Source organism: Ptiloglossa arizonensis, chromosome 11, assembly GCF_051014685.1.
Source record: "Ptiloglossa arizonensis isolate GNS036 chromosome 11, iyPtiAriz1_principal, whole genome shotgun sequence".
NCBI classification, from domain to species: Eukaryota; Metazoa; Arthropoda; class Insecta; order Hymenoptera; family Colletidae; genus Ptiloglossa; species Ptiloglossa arizonensis.
In genome coordinates this window covers 6,383,379-6,401,320 of record NC_135058.1, presented here as the reverse complement: position 1 = coordinate 6,401,320, position 17,942 = coordinate 6,383,379, and the positions used below count along the sequence as shown (strand labels likewise).

Sequence of the window (17,942 nt, the reverse complement as noted above, 5' to 3'; positions counted from 1 at the left end):
TTTTCAACGAGGAATCGACCACCGCGAATCACCGAACGGTCCACCGTTTCCAGATGGCGCGTGCATCGACTTATCGGGAACGAAATAAGGACCGCGCGACACGAGAATTTCGATCGTTTACCTGAGAAATAAACACAAACGAGGGTGGGTGGGTGGGTGGGTGGGTGGGTGGCCACGTGACCGACAACACGCTCGCAGTTATTGCTCGTCACTGTACCTTCCAACTAATTCGTCGGACACGCTCCGTCGAAACTGGTTCCCGCGTAACTCGATAGTCGTCTCGCGAGGAAATCGATCAATTTTTTGGGGCCCCCGTAGGCTCTCGGCCACGAGTACGAGAAACAAACCGTCGCGAATATCAAGCGAGAGAGTCGCACACGTAGGCTGCAACGTCCCGAGAGGTTCGAAGGCTCTCGTTCTCTTCCCCTCCAAGGAAAACCACAAGGTGCCTCGCCCCGTTCCGCGCGTCTAAAGATATCAACCGACGAGAAAGAAAAAAAAATGAAAAAGGAGAAAAGCGCGAATGCTCGCGCGAGCCTAAGCATCGGGACCAAGTGACAAACAAACGCTGCGAAACGCGAACGAGCGAGCGAACGACGTTCGTTCGTTCGGTTCGATTCGCGAACCGGATAAAGTTGTATACACACACCGTGCGAACTAATTGAATCCGTAATTGACGGTAATTAAAAGTTATCGACTCGTGCACGATTATCGCGAGGAAAACTAGTCTTAATTATAGTAATCGAGAGCAAGTATACCGTTGCGACACGGGCAAAGAGCGCGGTTTACACCACCGAGAGAATTCGACTGTAAATCATTTACGATGACGGACGTTGCTGTTCCAGCGCTAACTTTTTATACAATTCGTGGCGATTCTTCAGCCGGAAGATTTATTCGTTAACTGTCGCTTTCGCGAGGTAAACCCGCGTTTACAGAACGTAACTTCGTACCGAGAAACTCGAACTTGTTCGGATGAATCGAGCCTCGAGGAAAATGAAAAATTCCGTCGATTCGTGGACGGATTCGTTTCTTACGAAACGAAAGTTTGTATCCAGATCTACGAACGTTGTGTACCGCACGTTTGCGAGAAGAACCAACCAACTTCGTAATTCTATCGTGGTCGGTGAAGAACAGATTCTTAGAAATTTTTTTATACAATACCATTGATCCCGATTAAGCAAAGTTTCCATTTGTCCGTTCAATCGATGGTTTAACAGATGACCGGATTGTATAGAAGAAACTCGGTAGGTCCTCTTAAAGCCGTGGAATGTCATCGTGCCAATCTGCTTTCACAGAAAATTTGTAAAGCCTTGTGTGTAAGTTGGCATTATTACGCTTTGTTGGAGTAAAATGTGAATTATTCGTTACTTTCGTGCTGGGTTCTTTCTATTGTCGTTTCCTTAGAAAATGTAAGGACAAAATGAGTCCATGAGAAATTGCAAGCGGGGTTACCGTACAAAGCTCTTCCCTCGACTTTTCTTCCGTACAACCGTTTAAGAGTCTCGAATCGGAAATTAATCTCTTGCGCGACCGGTTTAATTTCAAAAATGTTCTCTCGAACGCTTTATTTTTTTACAAACGATTCCATGTAAAAAAGAAAGTATAATTACTCCTGAACGTGACATTTTAGCGAATCAAAGAACACCGAAAAGTAAAGAGGACCGGCTACAGATAATGCAAGAGTAAATTAAAGAAAAATTTTTCCAAGATAGTTTTACCAGATTCGAGAAATAAAAAATGTATTAATTACGATGTCGTGTTAAACTTCTTTAAAAAATGTACAATTACGTATTCGTAAAATCGTGCACTCGATTGTTACCGTCTAGATTGTACTTTTATCGATTTCAAAAAAAAAAAAAAAAACAACTTATTCGCTCTCCGTTACCCGCCATTTTTATCACCGAGGGCATCAATGGTTATCGCCTCGAAATAAACACGGTACGCGCAACGAACCGAATGAAATTTTTTAACAATTAATAGGGTTAGATTACCACCTCGGTTCACGGTATTTATAAACGGACGGCGACTGATGGGGAATTTTTAAGGTAAAAATGAATCCCATTACTTAATTACCGTGCCGAGCGCAAAATTTCGAAGGTTTAACTGGCTTAGATTACCACCTCGGGTTATGGTATTTATAAACGGACGGCGACTGATGGGGAATCTTGCCGGAAAAAATGAATCCCATTACTTAATTACCGGACCGAGTGAAATTTTCGAGCATTTAACGGGGTTAGATTGTCACCCGCGTTCACGGTATTTATAAACCGACGTTGATCGATGGAGAATTTTTAACGGGGAAAAATGAATCCCATTGGTTAATTACCGGAGTCGGTGAAATTTTCGTGCAATTAAGTCTAACTTTGTCAAGTTAGACGGGGCGAGTTACGGGTTATGGTATTTATAGACGGACGGTGATTAATAGGGAATTTTGTGGTTAAAAAAAATGACACCCATTACTTAATTGCCGGATCGTGTACGTTAACCGAGCGAGGGTAGATCGCGAACGCGATAGGTGACGAAAATTTTCGAGCTCCGAGCCACGGGGCCACCCATTTTTGCGTAATTTATGCAAAGCTTATTCGCGCCGATGTCTCGTAACCGGGTGCTATTAATATCCCCGGCACGCGAGGGAAGACGCAGACGGTGGAGAAAAAGAAGAGAAGGCCGGGAGCAAAGAGCACGCTCGACAGATTTGCTCTGGTGTGTTTCTCTTTAACAGTACACGTTACTGTACCGTGACCCGCCGTTTTCCATCTGGCGTTACCGCGTTACACACGCCGGGCTGCACGCGTTTACGATTTCTTGCCCGAGAAGAAAACGGACACACACTTTTTCCATGGGAAGCGTAACGACACGACGCGATGAAAGGAACGGGACGAATAGAATAACAAGAAGGACGGACGGACGGACGGATACGTACACGCAACATCGAACCGGGCAGCCAGAAATCACGTGTCGTATCGAAGAAGCCACGGAACGAAAACTGAACGGGAATGTTTAGGGAAGAGCCCCTTAGGTGGCTGATATCTTGCTGAGCCGATTTTTTTTCCAAAGCGTCGCTGTCTCGACCTACATTCTCGGCTACCTCTGTAGTAATCGTAGCAAGTAAATTGGCACGAATAACCCGAGGGTACGAAAGACAATGAACACGAACGGGAGAACAATCGCACGAACGCTATTGTAAGTTATTTATTTATAGACAGGGAAACCCGTTTCTATACTCGGGATTAATGCCGACTTTGATCTAAAAATACATTCGGCGTATCGAACCAGCTGGAAATGGTTATCGAAAAGGGCTCGATTGCATTCATTCGCGTCGATCGATCGAAAAATTACCGGTCGGGTGTACGATCGTTATTTACGTTGCGGAAAACGAGTCGTACGTATTCTCTGGAGAACGCGGGCAATGATTTTTGTCATTGTTTTCGATTAGAAATATATTTTTAAATGTATGTACGGTCGCGAGCGAAGACATTCGACAAATGTGAAGAAGGTGAGACAATAAGTGCAAACATCGCGGCATTGATTTTCTTTTTTTTTTTCATCGTCTCCGTTCAGATACACGTTCTTATCTATCTGTGAAAGTGTAGCAAATAAATCAATGCGCTCGATCTTATCGGAAAACCATACGGAACCCGCTATCGAACAACGATAAATATAGAAAATGAAAAACGTTGCTCGAAATGGAAATTGTAACAATGTTTTTGGAAGATCGACATCTGTAACCGTCTGTATTTTTTATCTACGTGTTCGACACCGTAATTGTAACAGATCGACACGATCGACCTTGCATTGTCAAAAGATAACCGATACGAAAACTTAGAAATCAATTTTTTTCAATACCTATAGATACATATTGGGTTGTTCGAAAAGTCATTTCGTTTTCTTCGGTGAAAATGAAACACGATTTTTCTTAGAGTGTACAAACATTCTATTAAATTATACATTCTCCATTTTGGAAAACCTCGACCTTCTCCGATATCACCTCGAGTATTACAAATTCTATAATACTGCGAGTATAGATTTCTAGTCGAGTAACTCGACTCGAACAAATATTGCGTGACCTTTTCCAATACTAGAAAAACATCGCGCCATTTTCATTTCTCCAATTACACCAGTGTCCCTCGATTTTCCCAAACTGACACTCTCCAAGTATCACTGGGAAGAAAAAAAAACAAATATTCCAGTGCACCGTTTCCCGAGTCCTAGTATTTCGAGCATTCGAATCATTCGATGGGACGAAGATTTTGTCGAGTTTCTCGAATACTCGACTCGATCGAAATATTCTCGACGGCCCCGATAACTTTACTCGTGAATTCTGACACGCTTCGAAACCAAAACACTTTCCGTCGCGTAGAAGAGTACAGAAGAAAAAACGTAATCTCGAGCAAGCTACTCGAATACTCGACTCGATCGAAATATCCTCGTAGAAAAACCTAATGGTATTTCTCTATCGTTGATTTTACACGACACACGCCCAAACGCGATGTTTGCGTTACGTTGGATCCTCCCTCGTGCGTCAAGTACCGCTCTAAAATCGTTTCCACCTTCTTGGTACCTCTCCGCGCGAACCAGACCGAAAAACGTTGGCACGATCGGGCACGCTTTCATTAGCAATTTTCAAGATGAAAATCAAACACGCCGCTGGGAACATTGTACGCGTAACGCGTCGACCGGGGCCTCGCAGAACCGGAACCACATTTCTGCGCGGACAATGGCGACGCACGATTCGCACGCGACAAGTTGGAATCGAAGGTGGCGGAGAAACTTGGTTGCAAAGTCGCGAAGAAAGTATGACGCGACCCAGAAATATGTCTGTCACGGAGTGACGCGACAAAGTTCGAAGATCAATCAAGCGGGCCGCGTAGTCTGAAAGGAAGACGAGAGAGACGAGAGACGAGAGACGAGAGACGAGAGACGAGAGACGAGAGACGAGAGACGAGAGACGAGAGACGAGAGACGAGAGACGAGAGACGAGAGACGAGAGACGAGAGACGAGAGAGAGAGAGAGAGAAAAGGGACGAAGAAAGGTTTATTGTGCCGCGAAACGCGAGCCATCAAAGAACCGACTGGTCCGCAAACACGTAATATCGGGACGCGTTGCACCGCGGTCCACATTACTTTATAAAAGCGCTTCTTGTTCCGCGTAGTAATTACATTTTCAAGAGAGCAATCTCCGGAAACTCGTCGGGAATGTACCGTGAACCGACCGACGGCAAGTCGTTAAATTTTACTAATGAGGAAGAGCCCCCTTCCCCGGATATTAAAACACCGGAAGCCTCGCGATAACGACGAACACAGTCTTCCATTCGCGAAGGGGTCGCGTCGAAGAAATTAAATCGATCGACGAGCACATGGTTCAACGGACCAGTTTGTTACTGTGTAAAGTTTGCGTGTAGTTTCTTTTTTTTTTTTTTTTGGTTTTGATTTTAATTTTCTAGGGAAATTGTACAGTCGTACCTCTCTGACTTCGAGAGGTAAATTGTACGGGGGAAAAATGATTTGGGATCGATTGTAAGAGTACTTATTGCAATTTGGTTAAAATAGAGAGTGTAAGACAGTGATTCCGGAATATTTGAGAAGTAAATTTTTTTCTTGAAATATTGGAAATTATTTTCGAGATTCTTTTGGTTTGTATTGTCTTGAGTGTATTATTTCGGAAAGATTGTAACGAAATTCGAAAAATCCGGAACGTTGCGAGACTTTGAACTGTATTATACAGCCGTTCTTCTTGGAACATTTTTCAAGACGGTCGACGTAATATCTCGAGAAACGGTCGATCAATCGTCTTAAAAATTGACGTACTTATGAAATAAATATCCCTGCATTATCCGGATAAAAGTCGACGCGATATCTCGAGAGGTTCTTCTTTCGACGCTCGCGGAAGAAGATACCATTTTTTTTTTTTTTTGCTTTAATTTTTCAATTCTCAAGCATTCTTATCTATTTTCGTCTCGATGGTATTGGGTTGTTCGGAAAGTGATTTCGTTTTCCAAAATGGAGAACGTATAATTTAATAAAATGTCTATACACGCTAAAAAAATCGTATTTCATATTCACCAAAAAAAACGAAATGACTTTCCAAACAACCCGATACATTAATACGAACATAATACGGATATTTTTTATTCAGAGTAACCGGAATAATCGTGGACCTAAATGTTCTTCAACAATGTGTCCACGATGCTTGAGATTGACGTATAATAGTTTCGTCGAGAAAAAAAAAAAACAAAAACGTTAAACATAAAAAATTCTAAAGCTCGACTCCACGCATTCGGTATTCACGAAATTCTGAATACAACGAGTGTTCATTGCTCGGCAAATACCCACGTAGCGTGGATGGAACATTTGCCGGCAATCGTTCATCCGCACTACTAGATACTTACCAAATGACAAACATTCGTCATACCGAATGTGTGGAGTCTACTGTACACGGTGAATCTTATCTTAATCCACGATTGATTGCACGATGCTACCTGAGATGCTTTCCAGAGGCTAACCGACGTTTACTGCTGCTGCCCTAGTCTCGATCGTTCAGAACTAGCGACCTACGCGATATTTGGCACGACACGAGGTAATCGAAGAGTTCAGCAGAAATTTTTTGCACGAAACCACGCTGAAGAGCTATTACCAATTAGCATACACGATACTGTAACCGGCGCAGAGTTCGGTGAAAGATTAGAGATTTCTTTTTTCTTTTTTTTTTTAAATTAGTTGTACGTTTCCAAAGTGGTTCACGGTAATTCTACGACGAAATCGACGAATGATCGTACCGGTTGGTAATTTGTAAATAATATTTGCAACAGCTATGACGAAGTGCTCGGTGCAATCGTAATTAGGTACGCTCGGTAAACAAGTTTAACATTCTAACCTCGGGGAGCAAGATCTATCGTCTCTCTTCTGAAATAATTAATGGAACGACGAAGTGACCTCGACTTTTGGAATTGATTAACTTGCACGATCCTCGAGGTTCTCGAGACTCCTCGGAACTTTATTTGTACAGAGTTATCGTATGTGCAATTGATACGCCAGTTCGTGATATTTTCACGATAAAATGCATACCCTCGCCAATCGGTACTGTGATCATTTTCTGATATTATTTTACACTTTCTTGTCATTCGTTCGACAATTCGTTACATTGAGTACAGTTGTTCGCCCTCGAGTAACGCGGTTGTTTCAACAACGTCGATTCAGTGTTCACGCAATTTTACAACGATCCCAACAGTTTCGAACGACGATGGTTCCATTTTTTAATTAATTTTGTAAACTTACTTTATTGCAAAAATACATAATAACACGTATAAATACATAGAATGTATTAGAAAATGAAATTCTAGAGTAAATTATACGTTGTTGTTAAGGGAGGGGGTAGGATTTTTACACGGATTTTAAAATATCGGGACAACCGTAATCTGCGAAAAATTATTAAACTTTGGGTCGCGATATGAAATCGAATCAACATAGTACATCACAGGAAGCAAATCTGTGAAGTTTTCTCTAATTGGACTAGTTCGTTTAACGAATCACTGTATGCACATGCACGCATAAATAATTTTTGGAATCACTTCGAGTAACTTCTCCCAAATTAATTTTTTAAATTACTTCTACGCAACTGTTAATCATCGGTGCATATTATATGCATTTCATACGCGATAATACGTTCAAGTGCTACTATAGTTATAGCGATAGGAATTTCGTTTGAAAACGATGTATCCATCGCGTTAATAATTACATTGTTATTTAATTACTAGATCTCACGATACAACCGAGTAGAACACCGATTATTCGGACGAACGATACAGTATCTCTACTTCCGCGTATAGAATTCAAAAGTATCCCGATGCACATTCGGGTAATTAACATTTGTTCAATCAAACGGTCCGGATAAAAGGTATTTTATCGTACGTTCTTATGTCTATTTTATTGCGCAAAAGAAATAATCGTGCAAGAATACACGAGACATTACCTATGCTTCAGATTGATTGTCCATCCTTCGGGTATATGCTCCTCTGAAACAACGACAAAAGTGAATCCATTATTATCATCATCGATGATCAAATATTCAAACGTAACGAAAGACTGGCGGTAAAATGATCGACTGAATAAAATACTAGCGAGATAAAATTTGAATTATTCTATTCGTAATATATAAGAATTATCCAGATTACAACGGGCAGAATTAAGTGTGCACGAACAACGAATAAAATTTTATTCGAATAATCGAGCGAATACAACGATAACGTTCTCATCGAGCAGCAAGTGCAGAAAGAAACGCGTACTACGATAACACGATTTATAGTAAAAAAGAAAAAAAACGACGGTCGCAATTCCAAGTAAATTTAAAAGTGAGATTTTAAATCTAAATAAACGTTTAATCGGTTTAACGTTCGCGATTGCTCGATGAAGAGCTCTCGATCAAAGTTATACAATTCTTTCACGGGGAAATCAATCTCGCCACACTCGATAAATCTTAACCACTATACCCGCCCTCCTTCGAGTCGTTCCCTCCCTACCGGCTCGCGGAATTCCTCGTTAGAAATTTAAAAAAAATTGCGGCCGCTGACTAACGCGTTTTTAAATAGCGTAGAAGAGTGGGAAACGAGCGTGTCGTAACGAATTTAATGAGACTAACTATAGACGAGACTCATCAACGTTTCACCGAGACGCTCAATTGCTAATTAAAATATCGAACAAGGCGAAAATAGCCCCAGTCCTCGCCGAAAGCAACAAACAACGCCATTTAACATCACTTATCGGACGGGAATTAATATACGTGTGCAAGACGTAGAATTTGACTATTAGCAGAGCAACAGATAAAGTTACTTTGTGTATTAACCGTGCTGATAAAGCAATAAACCAGTAACGCGAAAGATAATAAAGGTGTTTGCCTCACAATTTATGCGTTGAAAACACGTTATTACTCGACACGTATTCAGCGTCTTCTGTAGCCAATAACGAGAATTCAATTTTCCAATCGCGATACGTAATGTCACGCGACAACGAGAAATCGTCAGTCTTTTTTCAACGAATTTTTCCATCACTTTATAATTGTGATCCATTTCCAAGTTGAGCAGACATTGGTTCGATTATTATATATTTTTTTTTTAGACAAAGTGTTGAAAGATTTATACGATTCGTAGAATAGTTCAAGATATTGGCAATACGTGTTTGCCAAGATAGAAATTATACCGACGGTTTATTTCAAGTGTAATTTCATATGTAAGGTATTATCTACGAGCGGTAAATGTATTTTTCTTTTATCATCGTGCAAAGAAAAGTGAAAAGCGACTTTAGTTAATATCTAGAAGGAAAGTAACGCCAATAGAACGATTGTAACTCGTTTAAAGTAAACAAAACATTTATGCAATATCGCAATTGAATATGAGATAAGTAGCCATTATAATTTAACAAGAGCTATACATAAACTTAATTGACCCGTTAGTCCGGTTATATTCTAGATTGATAATATCGTCCAAGTTATTATCAATTTCTTCATTGTATTGTTCTTTAATTGAACTATGAGTTCCGAAGGTAAAACATATAGGGGCACTTTTTATTTTATTTTTTTCGTAAAGATCTACAATTTGAAAAAATAAACAAAGTCGATACAATTTTGAATCATTTTTCATAAAAGTGATAATAACCATTAGCGGTTAATATTCGACTATTTGTTTAGACTAATTAGCCACTACAGTTTACGCCCGACTTCGATCCAAAAAGAGCTCGTTCGAGTCGTTACTTCCCCTTGTTAGATACAATTCGATGTTAGGAATGGCCATAGCCGAAACGAAATCAATTGGCCGCTCAAGGTCACTTCTCTGACTGTTAATAATGCTAGACAAACTCCTACCTTCACACCGTGCCAGCTTGCCTCTCTGAGAAGTAGAGAGCGTCTGCTGTTTCAAGTTTATGCGAAAAAAAAAAAACAGGAGACGGATGAATGGGAGGGGGGTGTAACTAAATAGTCTGGTGGGATACTTACAATTAGTGGCTTTAAGTGAATTTGTCCCGACTATAGTCTTCGTCGTTAAACGATATTTTCAATCCGACAAACGATTGGATTACAGCCGAGAAACTAATAAATTGGTCAACGTAGAATATAATCGGTTTGACCCATCGATGAACGTTTCGTGTAACTCTTCTCAAATACTTTCGATAAATATCGAAATTTAAAATTCAGCACTCGAGCGCCATCATACCGGTAGCGGAGAAGGTTTCTCTTTAAATTCGCAATGCCGCCATTACTACGCTCTATTTAATAACCTATCGAATAAATTTTTATCGAATTAACACATCGACAGATCTTCCTATATCTACCCGTGTTGAATAATTTCTTAGGAAGATTGCTTCGAGTAATTAACGATCGAAATCATAATATTGTACGATTTATTTCTACGAATCTGTATTTATATCCCTAGAGCAAGAATAAAATTCAAGACGATAATAGTCGACAATTTGAATGAAAAAGAACGACAACTGGTGAACGTTTTAAGCGAAGAATGACAAACGTTGAATATCTTACTTAAATCGATTGTTAAAATGAAACTTTCGTTAAAAGAGGAACACGGTTATTACTTTTTGCAATAGGGAATAGAGAGACCGATAGCGTTCGATCATTGGACGCAGCAAGCCTCTTGTAACATTCAGCGCAAGGTTGCGGTCGCTCCCTCTCACTCTGCTTCCGAGCTCTGCTTAAGGCCGAATTAATTAGATAAGAAACACGCGTGAGAGAGTCGCTGGTTCGACCGCGAATCCGCAGCGGGAAGACGCAGACTGCCGGGTAGGTACGTTTTTCTTCCTATACGCGGTTCCGTTCGCGCGGTCCACGTGGAAAAATATCCAGAGAGGAAGAGCGGCCCATTTACAGCGTGCAATTATGCATTGTGACTGAATTATTCGACGAGGATGCCTTGTACCGTTCGTTAACCGTATAATTAGCCAATTGCTAATTGCTCGAGTTCGCATGAGCTATTTCGCTCGCCTCGCGTATTAATCATTTGCGCGAGGTCTCGTCTCTGTCTCTTTTTCTCTTACGTAGACGGAAAATGTAGCGTCGTCTAGATAGGGATAGACCGAAAAAGGCGAACAGAAGGATAGAAAAACCGTGGTGAGAAAATTGGAATGCAAAGGACACGTGTGTGTCTCGACGCGCCTCGATTATTGCCTACCGACGGGCTGCATCGAACATAACGATGAAATTGCTTTGAAAACGTTTACGCGATTCGATGAGCGATTGATGTGACAGGAGTTGTTCCTTTTTCTTCGGGCTTTGAATACAATACAACGATTTCTTTCTCGACGCGACACTATTCGTTTTCATTTCGCTGCGTTTATAACTATCTCTGCAAATATTCTTATGAAATGTTACAACACGTAAGCGGTATAAGTTTGGAGTTAATCCCACGAAGTTAGTGCCAACGTTACTACTTTATATATGACTATAATTTACGTTGCGTGCTCGATCTTGATTTTTACGTAAACGTTAAGTTCGAAGTAACGAATCCTTTCGCTCTGTCGCGATGATTGGTGATAAAAGTCTGTATACATTGCGCAATATATCGCCAAAGCGTATCAAGTTTAACAAAAGTATGAAAACAAATAACAAGATCCGAATAAAAAAGACTAGAATACGTTTCCTTAATCGCAATTGTTTGAATTTTCAAAAATCAAAATTAGAAGCCGCTTCATGGACATTCTCGTATTCCGTAGCTTCCCCCTGTATCGGGATAAATTCCATGCACACATGTGATACTTTTCGCGGAACTCTATATGCCAAAAAGTGTGGCGCGATAATGTCACCGAATGCCGATATGGGATTATAGGAAACGCGGCGAAACTCATTATTTCTCTGTCATTCGATGCATTTAGAATGCATTTGCGTGTGTCATTTAAATAACGCCCACTTTTAACTCAACAGAGAGAGAGTAACAATTTAAAATGTAATCTCCGATCGAATTTAACCACTTGTACAATTCAAAACACGATTGTCTTCGTTTAATAGAACGGTTACGTATCTATCATTTTATCGCGTATTCCAAGAGAGAATATCTTAGAAGAGCAAGACTGTGAATGTTTTAACGTGTAACAGTACCGCAACAGTTTTATCCTGCGCGCGAATACATCCAAAATGTGGTACTCACCTTGTCGTATACACGGATTTTTCTAGCGGGCCTGCGGATAAACACAGGAAGCACAATAACACTATGTCACATGAACAAATATTCATAGAAACCACACGAAACAACGATACAATCACCTCGCGAAACGTCACACTCACTTTGGTCGAGCGGCCATTTTGCTACACACGACCCAAGTGAAGAACATCTTGATCTACGAGAGACAGGAGCTTGAAGTTAATCCACTACAAGACACTAGTGACTTTTATAGTACCAACGTTACAAAGTTACCTTCGCGATTTAGTAAATAGATTTGACAGATGGACGTGTTCTAAAATTAACTGATAACATTATTGACGTCATTCTACCTCTTTTTAATATTCTTGCCTTATTGTTAGAACGATTCTTCTCATCATTTTTTAAATGTATCAAATGTAACTAAATCACCATCTATATATATAAAACACTTGTGTGTGCAACACATACGCAAATACTTGGTATATTTTGCATAGTTTTCTTCTAAACGACTTTGTGTAATGTGCTTTTTGAATTAAAGCTTGCCATATGGCTATTGCGTATATTTGATCCACAATAAATTTATGTAAAAAAATTATTTATAATTAGATTGCTGAAATGGTGCCGCAATTGCGAATTTTATCTAACGTTCTAAAGGTAATTATTGTGTGTGCTAAATTTACCACCTTTTTGATGTAAACAAATCGTCTATGCAATGTTGTACATTGCAATAAGTTCAAACATTTTTACTTTTCAGCGACTAAAAAATAAAAAAGATAGCATGACAGGTCATCTGTACGGTGTTATGTACAATAATACATTAACAGTATTAACGTTTAGTGTAAATGTATCGGATGATATTGAAGCCAATATAAATCATACAACATTGCAATTACACATGCCAGCAGAAGTTTATCTTTGTGGTATTTTGCATGTTGATGAATGCGAAGAAAAGCTTCCAGATACATTTCAAGTAATAATATAATATGCCGTTTTATAGTGGGGAAAAAAATAATATTATCTTTATATGTTTAAAATTACTTATTTTCACTGATTATCGTACTATGCCTTATGGTCTAATATGTATGTTTCAACTTATTTAGGACATTGATATCACAGATAATCCATTACTTTTGAAATATTCGCATACAAATTCAAAAATGGAAACATATTTTTATATTCATCAAAAACTTGAAGCTGTGAATAATGTAAGAATCATTAATGAAAATTACATTAATCGAGAATTTATATACATTAGAGTAAGAGGGAGCTTACCTATAATTGCTCAAAATGGTAATGTAATAGAGGCATTGGAAGAAACAAGAAAAAATGTAAGTTATCAATATTTTATTAAAAAGTTTGTGAAACAAACATTAAATTTTGTTATGTAGCAATTCGTTTTTAGCAAATTGCATCAGGAAAAATAGGATTTCAATTTCCATCAAAAAATGCATTTCTTTTCAATAATGAGATTAATTTACAAGATAGATCTTTGAGGAAACTCTTAGACCTTTCTATCTATCACGAAGGAACTAGGGATGTAAAAAGAATCATTATTCGACCAGCAGGGGTTGTGGTATATATTTTTACTTTTCATAACACTCTGAATTTCTCTTGAATTTTCGTGGAATATATATTTATTTTATTATATTTAACAGGATGCTGTAAATGCTAATATACTTTTAAAAATATCTAGAGATAGACTTTCCGAGGAACATACTAATTATGCTCCAGTACTTCAATATGTAAAACGTAAGTATTATAATATTTATTTTCAAGCACTTGTAAATACTGTGTTCATTTCTAAGTGAATAATTACAAAACTCTAATAGAAAACATGATACTTGTTACATAGGATCATTTGAGAGTTTGGAGTGTAATTTGTCTATTGATACATTATCTTTAGTCAATCTTAACACAAGTTCAGCAGACTTATACGGAATATTGGTAGAATCTATGTGTCGAAATATTAAATTAATAGAAAAATGTTTTGGGGATCAACTTCAAGAGTCTGAACAGTCTTTAAAATTACCACTACCTATACACTTCAAACCTCAAGGTTTTGGACATTTACTTACAGTAGTCTACCCAAATGGTCAAACTGACAAACAAACATGTAAGATTTTCTATGATAATTTTTTTCTGTATAATTAATACATAAGCTTGTATACTTAAAATTGTTTATCATCTGAAATTAATTTATTTAATTACAGTGGCATACCGTGAAGGTTTACATAAAATTTTTAATTTAGGTATGACTAGACCTTATTTTCGCTATGGAAATGCTGTGAAATTTTCCGGGTTACAAGCAGATAATAATATCATAAATCCTCATGAAGCAATTAAAACAAATGATGGTATATATAACTAGTATTGTAAATTACATTAATTTAGCATTGTTACTAAAAGCAATTTTACATTACCAATCTTTCAATAGATATAATGAATAGAACACGAAAAATTATAACTGTACAAGGTTTATATGCATATCATCATTATATGCAAGATAATTTTAATGACGATGGCTGGGGATGTGCATACAGATCTTTGCAGACAATTATCTCATGGTACAGGTAATATCTATATTCAAATCATTAATTAATAAACCATATGTTATATAGATTTGTAAATAACAATTTTTTTGAATCTTACAGATTACAAGGTTACACCGACATACCGATACCTTCCCATCGTACAATACAAAAATGTTTAGTTGATATAGGAGATAAACCTTCAAGTTTCATTAATAGTAAGCAATGGATTGGTTCAACAGAAGTAGGTTTTGTACTAGAAAGTCTGTTAGGTGTCAGTGTTAAAGTACTCAGTGCATCTTCAGGTGAAAAAGTATCAACATTAGCTACAGCACTATTACGTCATTTTCGAGTGCAGGGTACACCAGTAATGATTGGTATATATTTTCCTTTTTTTAAGCGATGTGGCCTCTTTTTCCTTGGTAATATAATTTTTTTATATTTTCTAGGTGGTGGTGTATTAGCTCATACAATTATAGGAATCAACTATGATGAAATAACTGGAGATGCAAAATTCTTAATTTTGGATCCACATTATACAGGTCCAGAACACTTACCAACTATAATAAACAAAGGTTGGTGTGGGTGGAAAACAAAAGACTTTTGGAAAAAAGATGCATTTTACAACATGTGTCTTCCTCAAAGACCAGTGTGCATCTGATCATATTAAACTAGATCTCGAAAGAAAATTGTATACAATCCCATTGAGCAGTGTTTGGAAGTACCCATTGTCAACTGATCAATTGACAGTAATGTAGTATACAATTACGTTCTACATATGTAAAATAATGTTAAAATGGATATGCAACTCCCAATTGTTATATTTTGTTACATAATTATTACGGTATAAGAGTTGCTATTCAAAATGGTTGGAACAAGACGCATTATTATTTTAATGTATATGTTATGTAGTATAAAAGAATTGCATACCATGTGCATTTTCCTTAACTTCTTAGCAACAAATTGAAAAAAATATAGTGTTTAACGTTAGATACATATTAAACGTTCATTCCAATTCTATGTATTGATATTTTAACATTGACTATTTTTTACATTTTTGTGTGAAAAATTTTTTATAAGAATTATTATATGAATTACTATACTTCTTTATGAGATTAAATGCATTTGTGCTTGCAATAACTATTACATCACTAAGTTATACAAATTTAATGTAATTATATTAAAATGCATAGGACATATACAGAATTATGTATTTTTTGCAATGTCAATGTTATAATATACTATGTTTCTTGTACAATTATTCAAGGAATGAAAGAGAATCTTACAATTGCATATAAGTTTGGATGTACATTTTGTAAAGTGTAACATATAAATTCAATTTTTTGTATAAATAAATTTAAAGACTAATTTTGTTGAAAAATTAACTCCAATACTTGTTCAATATCAAATACTTTTCCATTTGTCATTTACACTAAGAAGTTTTTTTGTTACACATACACAAATAAAAATAACTTTATTTTCAATGTTCTACAATAACAATACAATTAATTTATAAATAATTTACATGTTTACTGTTTTTTCCAAGAATTGTGCAAAACGATTTGTAATTAAAATAGAAACATCTATAAACCTATCGACACAATTCTTCATACATGTTTCTGTCCGACTGTCCAATTTGCTTCCTGGTTTATCAATACATTTCTCCCAACAAACGTCGTTGAATGCATGAACCTAAAAATGTATTGACAAACTATTACGGATTTTCATTAACATAGAAAATAGAACCTTTATGTGTTTATTACTCTACAAATATACTTTCAAATTGAAACAATTTTAACCTAGAAACAGTATATTAAACAAACTCAACCGTTCTAGACAAGTTACAATAGAGTTTAAAGTACTTAAAATGATTCGCCAACTAAATAATATCCATTCGTTTTAAATTTATTCGATAAAAAGTAATTCACCTGGGCTTGAAATTGGAGTTTTTGCTTTTGAGCAATAATAAAGGCAGCTAATTCAGTGTCCATATCTTTATCTGGCTTACCATCTGATAAAGATGTAGTACTGCTAAATAGATCGGTCATGTCTATTTTTGTAATTTTAAGAAATGGTTTATACAATAATATTTTCTTAAACTAATAGTATACAACACTCAACCCACACGTGGTCGTTACACCTGATAGATAGAGAACACTATCGTTAATTTATAAGCATACACTAGAAAGTTATACAATGCCAGCAAATATATTTCTCAATTCGCTATTCATAGTTACCAACTATGAAATGCTATTGATTACTAAATGAAGAGGAAATGACTACATACATGAAGATTAAACAAAGACTATTTGACTTAATCATGGTATATTACAGCATTAAGTATAATCAAATAATTAATTTTTAAGCATAATAAATTGTTCCCAAACAACGAATAAAATTAATCATATCTTTCTAGTATTGTTCGTAAATAGCACGAATAACCTACATACAGCAAATAATCGACAGTGAAAGTATGCCCTACTGATGACGTAATACTTTACTGAAATATATGTGTAGTCTTTCATTCGTTTAATACATTAAAAAATTTGGCGTGCAATGATTTTTGCACTCTAAAAATAATGAGTATATGACAATTTTCAAATTAAGCTTTTGTTTCTATACATATATTCCATTTATAAACTATAGAATAATTTTTTGAAACGCCAGCTATAATTCCATAAAAAAAAATAAACATACACACACACGCATGCATAAAAAAAGTATCTTAATAGTTTTCTTAAGTATTTAATAGTAGTATTCAAAAGTTTATATTATAATATGTACGAACTTTCTTATACATGTTATACATATTGTGATTGAAATGACTCAATTTTCGGTTATACAGACACGATATTAAATTACGTGTTGACGTTATTTTGCCCCATATTGTGTACATTATAATGTATAAAGTAAATATTATAATATCTTAATCTTTAAACATATTAGAATAATATGAAACAGAATACAAGGATCGAGCAAGTAGTGCAAGTAATAGATTCAAAGTGTACTTACAAAAACTTTTAGAAGTATCCAACGTAAATATAAAATGATTTATAATTGTTTGAAAATAAAAATAATTTTATTTCGCGATTCTGAGAAACGAAAATGATGAACACACAATATATATGAAGACCACAGCATAATTTAAAAAATTGCAATGTAACTCTGTTTATCGAAAGGAAAATAATGCCAAAAATACAGGAAAAGTGATAAAACATCATTATTCTGTTGAATAATGTTTATTGTACATAACGATTAATTCATATATGCATAATTG

The 17,942-nt window shown here is 36.6% G+C and overlaps 3 protein-coding genes across 7 annotated transcripts in view; 1 reads left to right on the top strand and 2 right to left on the bottom strand.

The window, feature by feature from the left end:
* The window catches only part of LOC143152521 (tyrosine-protein kinase CSK), a 37,177-nt gene extending 24,860 nt beyond the window's left edge, over window positions 1-12,317 (bottom strand). The window contains exons 1-3 of one of the 3 annotated variants that reach the window (XM_076322771.1): window positions 12,144-12,280; window positions 7,970-8,012; window positions 1,162-1,283 (exon numbers count right to left, since the gene is read on the bottom strand). In XM_076322771.1, coding sequence (XP_076178886.1) covers window positions 1,162-1,274 — 113 coding nt within the window. In that variant the 5' untranslated portion in view covers window positions 1,275-1,283; window positions 7,970-8,012; window positions 12,144-12,280. Of the gene's footprint in view, window positions 1-1,161; window positions 1,284-7,969; window positions 8,013-12,143 lie in introns of all 3 variants that reach the window. The other 2 variants (XM_076322773.1, XM_076322772.1) reach the window with 2 other exon arrangements.
* A 179-nt stretch (window positions 12,318-12,496) lies between these two features.
* Ufsp2 (UFM1 specific peptidase 2) lies at window positions 12,497-15,740 on the top strand. 3 transcript variants are annotated; one of them, XM_076322768.1, is made up of 11 exons: window positions 12,576-12,652; window positions 12,744-12,791; window positions 12,892-13,107; window positions 13,238-13,465; window positions 13,540-13,710; window positions 13,793-13,886; window positions 13,990-14,250; window positions 14,348-14,491; window positions 14,572-14,707; window positions 14,789-15,042; window positions 15,115-15,732. In XM_076322768.1, the coding sequence occupies exons 2-11, from the start codon at window positions 12,753-12,755 to the stop codon at window positions 15,324-15,326; spliced, it is 1,755 nt and encodes a 584-aa protein (XP_076178883.1). In that variant the 5' UTR covers window positions 12,576-12,652; window positions 12,744-12,752; the 3' UTR covers window positions 15,327-15,732. The 3 variants fall into 3 exon arrangements, with proteins under 3 accessions (XP_076178885.1, XP_076178883.1, XP_076178884.1); XM_076322769.1 differs by having other exon boundaries at window positions 12,600-12,616; XM_076322770.1 differs by having other exon boundaries at window positions 12,497-12,791; window positions 14,387-14,491; window positions 15,115-15,740.
* A 382-nt stretch (window positions 15,741-16,122) lies between these two features.
* On the bottom strand, window positions 16,123-16,866 carry Tim8 (translocase of inner membrane 8). The gene is made up of 2 exons (XM_076323159.1): window positions 16,594-16,866; window positions 16,123-16,357 (listed from the first exon to the last, which is right to left on the bottom strand). Exons 1-2 carry the CDS (start codon window positions 16,711-16,713, stop codon window positions 16,187-16,189), a joined length of 291 nt encoding a protein of 96 aa, XP_076179274.1. The 5' UTR covers window positions 16,714-16,866; the 3' UTR covers window positions 16,123-16,186.
* Window positions 16,867-17,942: the final 1,076 nt, after the last annotated feature.

What these genes read in the sequence shown, in the direction of transcription:
- Ufsp2 (XM_076322768.1), top strand. Translation starts at nt 12,753, where the DNA reads ATGGTGCCGCAATTGCGAATTTTATCTAACGTTCTAAAG. An exon ending in AGTACTTCAATATGTAAAAC is followed by an intron (nt 13,887 to 13,989) that starts GTAAGTATTATA and finishes CTTGTTACATAG; the next exon opens with GATCATTTGAGAGTTTGGAG. An exon ending in TCAAACTGACAAACAAACAT is followed by an intron (nt 14,251 to 14,347) that starts GTAAGATTTTCT and finishes ATTTAATTACAG; the next exon opens with TGGCATACCGTGAAGGTTTA.
- Tim8 (XM_076323159.1), bottom strand. Translation starts at nt 16,713, where the DNA reads ATGACCGATCTATTTAGCAGTACTACATCTTTATCAGATGGTAAGCCA. An exon ending in AACTCCAATTTCAAGCCCAG is followed by an intron (nt 16,358 to 16,593) that starts GTGAATTACTTT and finishes ATACATTTTTAG; the next exon opens with GTTCATGCATTCAACGACGT.